This window comes from Anabrus simplex, chromosome X, assembly GCF_040414725.1.
Source record: "Anabrus simplex isolate iqAnaSimp1 chromosome X, ASM4041472v1, whole genome shotgun sequence".
In the NCBI taxonomy this organism is placed as follows: domain Eukaryota; kingdom Metazoa; phylum Arthropoda; class Insecta; order Orthoptera; family Tettigoniidae; genus Anabrus; species Anabrus simplex.
In genome coordinates, this window is record NC_090279.1 from 189,160,096 (window position 1) to 189,171,600 (window position 11,505).

At 37.9% G+C, this 11,505-nt stretch overlaps 1 protein-coding gene across 2 annotated transcripts in view; it reads left to right on the top strand.

The window, feature by feature from the left end:
• LOC136885987 (histone-lysine N-methyltransferase Set8) overlaps positions 1-10,828 on the top strand; it is a 66,980-nt gene extending 56,152 nt beyond the window's left edge. For both annotated transcript variants that reach the window (XM_067158697.2, XM_067158696.2), the window contains 2 exons: positions 6,106-6,296; positions 8,593-10,828. In XM_067158697.2, the coding sequence (XP_067014798.2) occupies positions 6,106-6,296; positions 8,593-8,803 (402 nt within the window). In that variant the 3' untranslated portion in view covers positions 8,804-10,828. The remainder of the gene's footprint in view (positions 1-6,105; positions 6,297-8,592) is intronic.
• The last annotated feature ends 677 nt before the right edge of the window (positions 10,829-11,505 follow it).

Consider the following 11,505-nt stretch of genomic DNA (forward strand, 5'->3'; position numbering starts at 1 on the left):
ACTTAATTTCAGATGACTTAGTTCACGTGCAGTGTTAGACCCGCAAGCTAGATATCATAACCAGGCTTGTGCCCAGCTACTTCACCAGTCTGAATAAATGCGTAAGTATGACTAAGAAAGCATTCAAAAATACCCGGAAGCGCAAGCATAGTTATTTGAAATTCCTTCGGGAGAAATATAATCGCGGTGAGAAGACGGCCAAACTTTTCCCGATGCCCGTATTAACCCGCTGGGGATCCTCGCTCGATTCAGCAGTCTATTTACAAGAATATCTCTGTGACCTGGTTGAATACTACAAAGAGTTAGATGATGTCAGTGACGCTGTAAAATATTTCAAAGATCTAACCAGTAATGAGCAGAAGGCTATATTGTGTGAAGCTACCTGTGCTAAGGAACATTGGACATTTGTACCTCAGTTTGTAACAGTGCTAGAAGGATCACACTATCCAACTGCCCACAAACTCACCTCTAAACTAAACATTGTAGTTGGAGGATTTGATTTAGTCAGAAAGTTAGTTTTAGAAAAAGAGGCTACTGTTGCCCTGAACCACCTTTCAGGAGAAAGAAAAGATAGAGTAGAGAGAAAAATCAAGAATCTGGCAAAAAAAAAATGCACAGGAGAACTGAAAAAAAATGATTGAACAGGATCTAGCTAGAAAAATATTTCAAGCCACTGCGGCACTATTTTATCTTCCGAATGTGCTCAGCAATGAAGTCAACTCTACTCTCATGGACCGTGTGAAGAGCATTCTTGTTCTTGGTAGCATATCCACGAACAGTTCCTTCCACGGCTATATGGCTTTGCAAAATTCTGTGAAAGCACACCTGGGAGAGGAGAAGAAGGAAGGCCTTGTTAGTGAAGTTTTAGGAGGCTTGATAGAAGACTACAGTGAATTTGCATCCAAGTGTTTGCAAGAATTATGGTTTCCGACGTCTAATCTGGACAGCGAGAGGGACTTCTCTGCTTACACAAAGATACTTTCTGACTATCATACGACTCCGCATGCTGATAATGTTGAAACAATGCTTAGTTTGTACTTTGGAGACAAGTAATTGAACATGTAAAATATGTAACTGTATAAATTCATATTACAGGGCAGATCACCTAACTTTATTTCAAGGTATCAGTGATTTATATATTTGTTTCTGTAATGTTTTGTATATTTGGTTGTTCTAAGATTTAATAACAAGCATATATTATAAGAGTTCTATTTAAAAACCCTCATCATAAAATTAGATTCAGCCCATACGATATGGAGGATTTCACAAGAAACTTTGATCGGTATGACAATTCATTTCACGTAATACGTTCCAAAATAGCGTTAGTTTTAACACCGAAATCAACAGTTTTATTTCACCAAAAAATAAGGCCCTTATTCATTTCATTTCACTTAGCATGCTCGCCCTATTCTTAGGTTGCCCGGTACTTCCAGTAAGGGTCTCCCACCCGTTGTTGCAAGGCATCTATGTCCTTTATATATATTAAAGATCCTAGCTCTGGAAAACTACTTTATAGAACAACCGAAAGAAAAAAATATAACATTATCAGACACTAAATCAAAATTAAATCCAGCCAAACTCCCTCATTACCATGAACAAATAATACAAAGCTACTACACTTACTACACATGCAAAATTCTGAGTAAAATTTACATGTTTGCCATAAGGGCTTAAGGAAAATTTATTTACAAAGAAAATATATGCGAAGCTAACTGTCCCTATCACATGCTAATAAAATCTGTTCAGTCTTGTCATGGTGACGTCACAACCCCTCCATGCCAGACTCAGTAATTGGACTTAGCCCAAAATCACTCTGCCTTCATTAAGGGTCGCTGGTCCTTGGTTGATTCATGACGATGCCGTCTGCTTTACTGGTGAGTGTTGGACGGTCTTGTGCTATTGGCAGCTCTTGTCGTAGTTTCCGTGCCACACTAACTGCAATTAGAGACTCAGTTAAACGTCTGCTGGCGCACTCCGATCACTCCTATTCCTTTATCTTTCACGTTACAGCTGAAAGTACAGTCTACCCAGTCAAAAGTTATTTAACAAAATTCTTAGTGCTTTACCTCACACGACCTCTGAGTTGAAGACTATTAATTGTTCCATTCCTAGTTCGGGTACTAGCTGTATCTCCAGGCTACAATTATTAATTGTTTGATTTTACATCTTCTCAAACTAAGTCTTCGGGTAATTGTAAAAAAGGGTTATGAATTTCATGTTGTTGGTCCGTATTGACCTAAGAATAACATATGAATAATAACACAGTAGAGGTTTCCACCTATTCAATACTAAGATGTATTTACAATATTTTAAATTACATGGAACTAGTTTCAACCCACCGAGGGGTCATCATCAGCCATATTAAAGCATAAACAACTCTGGGCGAAATCCTAAAACATGATATTTTAACGGGAAGAATCTTATGGATTTATAATTTATAAAGTGAAGTGTGGTAGATGACATGAGAGATGTTAGTATGGTACAGGTGAGTAATAGTTAATAATTATAAGGAATATACATACTAAGAAGTTTGGAACAAAGTACAAATGGGGTGCTTAGTGTTGTAAAAATTATACACTCGTGGAAATCGGTAGATCCTCGTAATAAAGAATACAATGTAAAATGACACATATAAAAATATATAAAAGTATGTACAAAGTCTGGAGAGTAAAAAGTGATACTCTTTATATGCCGAGTCGGCTTGACACTGATCAGCTTAAGCAGAGAAATTAGGCAGTTGGTATATTAAAGCTGTGTTGACGGGCAGCATTGTTGATTGTTGGATGTGAAGTTATTTTTGAATTTCTGGTCAAGAAGAAAGTTTACACTGCGCGTGGAGATATTAATTCTCAGTTCTTAGCGGAAACCAAATTGGACCTATTAAAATGGAGAAAAGCCGGTAAAAAACAAAGTACACGGAGAGAAGAAAAGGTTACCTTAAAGTGAAAGGATGTTTACCTCGCGCTGCGGTGTGTGTAGTTTAGCTGATGGTGTGCGACTGGTGGCGGGAAGAGAAATGTGGGCAGAGAGGAGGGCAGGCGCGTGCGGGTTAGGAGGAGTGGAAGTGGCTTAGGAAGAGTGGTGGTGGTTTGGGAGGGGATGTGGGTGGGGGTGGGTTTGGGGAGTGGGGGGGCTGAAGGGTGCGGGCGGGAGAAATGGTAATTGTCTCGGAAAAGTACCTTTGATTAGACCTAGGATTGAGTTTTGGTTGCCCGCATTATTGTTTCTGAGGAAAGTTATAAATAGATCGAAGGTTATGTTGGGTTTCTCTGAGATTTCATTGAGATTGTGACTGGCGTTAAAGTTTTGGTCTACGTGTATGTAGTAATTTTCCATTATGTTGAGTAAAGGGCCCTTGTTGGCTAATTCGAGGATGTCCATGGTTAAAATTTATACATAATACATAAAAGTACCTAGGTATCACGCTCCAGACTACAGGAGCAACTTTCACACTACACGTCAAAGAAAGAGCGAAAACAGCAACTAGAGTAATGTTCGAAATCCCCAAGCTCCAGAATCTGTCAGTGAAAACGGCCGTGGCATTGTTCAAACTTAAAGTTGCCCCGGTAGCCACGTACGGTATACAATTAGTCTGGCACAAACTAACCACAGCGAATCTAAAAAGGATTGAAAATATCAAAGCCAGATACCTCAAGCGAATCCTCCAACTATCAAAATATAAAAAGAACAGACTGGTGTACACCCTGGTGGATGAGCCGTTCTTCCTAGAGGACATAAAAACCTCCTTCAACCTTCCCGACACCGAAGCATCCGCCGCAGTCCTGGAAGAAAGACGACGAAAAGCACAGCAAATCCCGGAAGAATTCTATGAAACTGAGGCAGTGAGAAACGACGAATGGAAAGGGCCAGGCTTCAACCTACGTCACACCTTCACCCGATTCGCCGTCCACGGGTTCCACGGAAAGGTATGCCAAACCGCTGGATACCACGAACCAGACGAAGAATGTACCTGCCGGCTCTGTGGTGGAAAATGCCCCAGGTACCACCTCATCAACTGCACCGCAAGAACAATATCCATTACTGCACTCGCTAAAGACTGGTAAAGAGGAACCGCGTGCACCTACAAGCGGACGAGGCATGTTCAACAGAGTGTTGCAAATTAGGCAGACGGAAGACTTTTCATCACTGTGCCCTGCAAAATGCGATCTCAATACAGTGTCGCAAATTAGACAGGCAAACGGCCTCCCTTCACTGTGCATTACAATATGTCTGAGGCAGAGTTCAGCTCTAAATGTCCTCTCACAGATGGAACACATGGACACACGAGCACCACTGTACGGACCTGCTTACAAGCGGAACGGAAGTCGATCCCCACTATGACTGCTAGTAAAGACCTGACAATGACTATCTGACATTGTACCTTTTTACTCTATGGAATTTAATTACTTATGTAATCTAATCATTATGAATAATTGTGTGTATGGCCATTGGCTGCAATAAATTATTACCAATAAAAGTCATAGGTACATGTTTCACCCTTTTTTTTTACGGGCATCATCATCCTATACCAATCTTAAAAATTAATGGATACATGATCTTATAAACTATAGAGTAAAATGTTGGACAATGATCTCATAAAATGTTGTACTATAACATCTAAAATAGGGATATTGCACAGAAAGTATGTTAAAAAATACTGTGAATTATCAGTTTTTGAAGATTATAACTTGGTTAATCATGAATATTTGAGCGTTTAAAACCAAAATGGATCCTCTTCTTATACATCATTAGGACTGTGACGGCCTTGAGTGTAAAAGCACAATCATCCAAGGGGGGTGTTTACTCCATTCCCATAGCATGAGTTCAAGGTTTATAGTAAAATCAATGCCAGTTATTTGAAATAAAAGTGCGTACGTATCAAATGTGTTAAAATGTGTAGGTTGAATTTATCAGAAAGTCGTAGAAAAGAAGATGGGACTTCTTGTGGAGACGTTGCTAATGATAGAAGGTTGTGTCAAAGCTAGCTGATGTCAGTGTTTAGTTATGTTAGTACGTTAATCAGTGGGATCTAAAAGACGGTCAAGTGGGTGTTATTAACCCTGTTGAAACATTAGTTTGAAGAAATGATTGAGTTTTACCTGAAAGAAAATGTTAAAGAGGGTTAGTTAAATAGTATTGTGCACGAGACTCCCTGTACGTCAAAAATGCCTAAGACAGTACTTACTCGTACGGTGCGTGTTAAGTACGTCGGGGTGCTCCAGCATCCCTAGCTTGACTGACCTTTCTACTTCTAGTATTATACCGGTATGGCTGAGGCGGTGAAAAACATGAAGGGGGGGGATCCTTGCGCACAGTTGTTGTTAGAGGGCTGTTAGGAGTAGGATGGGTGGGCCTAACATTTGGTGAGGTGGTGGGAGCTTTAGAACAAAAAGTTCTAAAAGTCTGCGGGATTGTATTATGTTTCGAGTTCACAATACCTAATAACTTTGGAGTTAGCTCATATAAAGGAATTTTTGCCGCCGTGGCGTCGTTAAGATTATTGTCTTTGTTATAGGCTTGGTCTAAAAAGATGTAAAGACTTTCTAATTCATTCATAAATTTTCCTTTGCCTATACATCTTAGAATAGTGAGATCCTTATCAATTGATGTAAACTGGTGTCCTGTTTCACTGATATGTAAGCTCATCGTTGAATATTTATGTTTGAAGGCATTGTTACTTGTAAACCTTTTACAGGCCAAGCTGAGTAGCTCAGTCAGTAAAAGCGCTGGCCTTCTTAGATCAAATTGGCAAGTTCGATTCTGGCTCAGTCCAAAGTTATTTGAGAGTACTCAAATAGGTCAGCCTTGTGTCGGTTGATTTACTGACACTTAAAAGAAATCCCGCTGGTCAAAATGTCAGCACCTTAGTGTCTCCGGGAACCATAAACCAATTACATTAATTAAAATTAATTATCCAACAATACATCTCTTCTTGCCATTTTTCTCCCAACACTTCTCAATTCATACTTTATCCATCCCGTTAATGTTGAAATGAGAACATCATATATCCTTTTATAAGGATATACTGTCTGACACCATTACTATTTAATTCTTTGTTTCCTTTGAATATTCACTTGTAAACTTGTCTTGTATCATTATCTCCAGGTACATAATTTTGAGGGCAAGGGACGTGGCATTGTTACTACTCGCATGTTCAGCAAAGGAGAATATGTGGTGGAATACGCAGGTGAACTGATTGATATGGCCGAGGCCAAGGAGCGCGAGAGGTTGTATGCCCAAGACCAAAATACTGGGTGCTACATGTATTACTTCAGGCACAAGAACAACCAGTACTGGTAAGTTTAACAGTGCACCTTAGTATAATTGGCCATCACAGAAGAAGAATGTACGTAAAATGTGGTTGGAAATTAAATTTTGGAATTGTTTAAAACATAAACTGGGCCGATGACCTTCGATGTTAGGCCCCTTTAAACAACAAGCATCATCATCAAAACATAAACTCCGTTTATGTATATACGCAAAGTAAACCTTCTTTGTTTGAAGTGGATGTTACAGTTTTTGAGGAAATAGCTTGTACTGTATATTCCAAGAGATTGAAATTATTATATTATTCTGCATTCAGCATGCCATCCATCACTAAACTGAAGCAGAAATCTTAAGTGCCCTAAAATTCTGAATGTTACTTAGAATTTATTGAATTTGTTTCTGTTATTTGTGGCATTTATTATCTCCAATGTGGTTATGTTATTCCTTTTGCCTTAAGACAAAGAATCTGCCACAAGTGCTTACTGTTCTGAAAGTGTCTCACACCTCTAGTGCTAGTTCAAGGTTTCTTTCCTAGATGCACTTAAAAACACAGGCCTACTTTAATATTTTCATGCCATTCCGCTCTTAGAGCAACATGACTCTATCATTAGTTCTGATTTATCCATCAGAGGGTCTACTGTTTTTCACCAGTTACCCATTGAATTTTCATCAGCATGCCAATTATGCTTAATTTTCCTATTTCAACTCAACGAATCATCTTCCAAGTTTCAACACAAACCATAACATGGCACAGATCCTTGCAACAGTAATTTTTTAGACCCTGGATGATTTGTAGTTTGAGCTTGTCAGTAGCAACTGCTCTGGAAATATGGTATTCAAAGTAAGGCCTGATAATGTGGTGTGGATAAGTGTTGCAAAACTTGAAACTGTAGTTTAAAAAAAATACTTTTGTATCTGTAGGAAAATGGTCAATTTCTTTAACTTTACTTATCATGAGTATTTTTACCTTCGGTATCTTTTAGTAGAAAATACCTTGAAATTATTAAGGTCACTTTACAGTGTTGTTATTCACTCCAGTCTGAATAACTGACAAAATTTGTTCTTTCTGTCTTGTTTCAACAGTTTTGGCTATGATTGGCCTTGATTAAGGTACAGTCCAGCTTTTGCTTGGTGTGAAAATGGAAACCTTCTGCAGGGTTGTCGACAATGGAGTTTGAATCCACTGTCTCCCGATTGCAAGCTCACATGCGACCCTGACAAGTAATAATATGTTTATGATTAAAGATTTGAATATTTCATATTATTATGTTACTGGTGTTTCATTATTTCACATATCCTATAAAACAGAAACCTTACAGGTTCCAGGTTTTTTATGCATATTAGGGCATTTTATAGTGCATATTTGCACTCGGCCAACATCTCTTTACATCTGAAAGTTGGTCGGTTGAGTTTACTTTCACACTGTATTTAACCCTATTTACAGTGAGTATGCTAATAATGCCATCCCGCTTTACAACCAAATCAAGAAGTAAGTATAAATAACCACCTAATCGATACTTTATTAATGCCTCAGGCAACATTGAATAAAATTAAAACTTACAGGACATGTTTCGACCACTTAGTGGTCCTCTTCAGCTGTATAAATAAAGAACTGAAAAGAAAAACATTGACAATAAGCATGAAACAGACTAGACGAACAAGAGATATAATCAAACACGACATCGCAGAAGCACAGCCCAATCTCCCTCCTCCCTCACATGTTATTTTAGATGACGATGAAACTCTACTTCCCTTCTCTCCAGAGCTTTCCATGAACTGTCAAACTGTATCACATCGTTACTTCACCAGGTCGCGCTCAAAGACAGACCCTCTAGACAGCGCAGAATAAACATCTTTTCCAAACAAGAACGAAAGGCAAGATGACCTATTCTGACGACCTCCATTTTTATCAAAGGAGTCTCCAAAGAACTTTTATTTGTGCTTATTGTCAATGTTTTTCTTTTCAGTTCTTTATTTATACAGCTGAAGAGGACCACTAAGTGGTCGAAACATGTCCTGTAAGTTTTAATTTTATTCAATTTTGCCTGAGGCATTAATAAAGTATCGATTAGGTGGTTATTTATACTTACTTCTTGATTAAACATCGATACGGTCATGAAATGGACAACTTGTATTACAACCAAATTGCGAGGCTAAATAAAAAAGAGCACGATTGTGCTCCTGGCAATTTTAGCAAGAATCAGGAGCAGTGCAGTTGCATTCTACGAGTTTACCATGAGCTTAAATTGGTGTAGGATTATGTAATATTATTGATTTCACTGTCATACTAGATGTTATAATTTAGTGGGTTCTTTTTCCTTCCAGTGTGGATGCCACGGCTGAATCAGGTCGGCTTGGAAGGCTAGTGAACCACAGTCGCAATGGTAACTTGCTTACAAAGACTGTAGTTATCAAGAATGAACCCCATTTGGTGTTAATAGCTAAAGAAGACATTCGTGTGGGTGAAGAGGTGACATATGATTATGGAGACCGCAGCAAGGAATCAATTCGCTACCATCCTTGGTTACTTTCTTAGTGCAGTAACCCGTGCTGCTTGCAAACAAAGATGGAAAGGTAGTTTAATATCCAGCATCTGATGACCCAAAGTATGTGGCTGTAGCCATCCCTTCGTTTACTGTAAGGTAATCTTTTCTCATTGAAATGTGTTGGGACTGCTTTGTGTAAAAAGAGGTTATCTTTGCCAAACATGTTTTTCTCATGGCCTACAAATTTAGTTCTTTACTAATTTTGCATGGACCCAAGAGTCATCTTCTGTTGGTAGCGGTATTGACTGAATATCAAATTAATGGTTTTGGAAATGCAATTTTGGAAGACTACTGGAGACTTCCGTGTAATATTGCCCAGTAAAGTGTGTGTGTTTGCTGTTTTGCTCGTTGGTTATTTCTTGCCAAAATTAATACCATTTTGACAAGATTGAATAGAAATACAAAGTGGACTTCAACAGAGAGCAGCCAGGTAAATGATGAATGTGATGCTCGACACAAAGCTCGTCTTCCTATCAAGAGGAGTTTCGATAGTTACAGTTAAAATATTTAAACATTTGCAGTAAAATGCAATGGAAGTTGTACAAGGCTCTTAGATACGGATTTGTGTTGTAATGGAATGGGTTCAAATCCATTGTTTAAATGATAATTTCAGTTGTGTACCTTGTTGAATGAGTGGTCATGGTTTTTTAAAAATCTTTCCATTTGTTAAGACTCACTATTCCACACTCTCATTTTGTGTGGAGAAGTTTGATGTGTTAAAACATATCATTGATAAACTAAAATCAACATATGAGGCATTGGATTTGAGACTTGATTCTTCCTTCCAAAATTTATACGAGCCATTTGAGAATATATTTCAGATTTTCGTTTCTTTAAAACTTAGACTAGCAATGTTTTATTTTTTGTTTATTTTTTTATTTTATGTGTAACGTATGTAGTGTCTTGTTAAAAAAAAGTGAACCTTTCGACTGCTTCATTGTTTACACAACAACCCCTAGTTTATCCGGACTAGATGGGACTGGAGGTGAGCCAGATTAATGATACTCCAGAAATAATCTCATAAAGGGATGCAACTGTTTGCATTACCTGTAGAGGCAGTAATTATGTTGTCATCCAGCTTTGTTCTATTTTTCAGCACTTCTTTCTGTTCTCTTTAGTGCTTCCTACTCTTTGTCCATAGAAACAAGAACTTTCATCTGCTTCAGTGCTATTTCACTCATATACCCTCAACACAAAGGAACAGTACTACTTAACTCGGTAAGGAACGAACAGGACTGACCTTTCAGAGTAACGGTAGCCTGAAACATGGGTCCAGCAATCTCCTACATTACCTGCATTGACATCATAGAGCAACAGTTTCATGCATATTATTTTAAGGACACGCAGATTGGTCCTGATAAGTCAGAAATTCAAATTTATGAGGACTGGATAAGCAAGTTTTTTGTGTGTGAGTGTATATATATTTATTTTAATTTATTATATACTGTTGTGTTACATCGCTGAAACACTCCACCATGACAATAATTCTCTACTAATGGCATCAATTATTGTTACAAAGACTCACAGCTTGTACGTAAAATTTATCCTTACTAAAATGCATAAATGTCAAGTCATTAGCATGAAGATTTAGTACTGAATTCAGCCAAAATTACTTTTAATTTCTCGTACAGTATTTTTCTTTTCTTTTTTGTTCCTTTTTTTTGTGATTTTTTTGTTTGAATGTTGAAACCGTTATGCTACATGACTTATGTTCTATGTGTTGGAAGAAGATAAGCCATGTGCTGCAGCAGTTCTGTTCATCCCATTTGTGTAAAATCCTTATATCTCTCAGGAGGTTTAAAGCCTACTTTATGCTTATATGGGATCTGTAGAATCTTTGATGGTTTTTGTTTAGGGAACAGAAACTTAAATTGTCATAGGATTTTTATGGCCTAAGAACTGTGAGTTTGGAAAATGCTGTTCGAAGTTTGCTTGATTATTAAGTTTCCCCTCCCTACAACATGGCTTTAGGACTGGAAGAAGCACATCAGATCTGATATTTGCTTTGAGGATGTTGGCAGAGAAACACTGGGAAAGAGGAAAAGACCTAATTATTGTGTTTATGGACCTTGAAAAGGCATATGATAATCTTCCTAGATCAACTATTTGGAAAATCTTAGAAAACTTGGTGTACTGGAGTACCTTATTAGGAAGATCCAAATGCTATATACTAATTGTAAAAGCTGTGTCAGAATTGGAGATTGTCACTCTGAATGGTTCAATATAACCAAAGGAGTACAACTGGGAAGTGCCTTATCACCTCTTCTATTCATAGCAGTTATGGATACCATTTTAAAGGAACTAAAAGGAAAAGGTAATAAATATCTTCAGGCTCTGGTGTTTTCAGACGATGTGGCAATATGGGATGAAACAGAGAAGGGAGTGCAAAATAATCTGAATGCATGGTGTAGGAAGTTTGATGATTATGGAATGAAATTGAACCCATCAAAAACAGCAGCATTGAAAATGAGCAGACATGATACAGAATGCAACATAAAAAAACAGGACCACCAAGTTGAAGTAGTACACCAATTCAGTTATTTAGGAAGTGTAATGGCTAGTAATAACAGAGCTGAGATAGAAATAACAAACAGAGTAACCAAAGGCTCTAACTTTTACAGTATCGTTAGACACCTACTATGGGATGAGAAGGTCCCACAAAGAACAAAAATGACCCTATACAAGTCATATT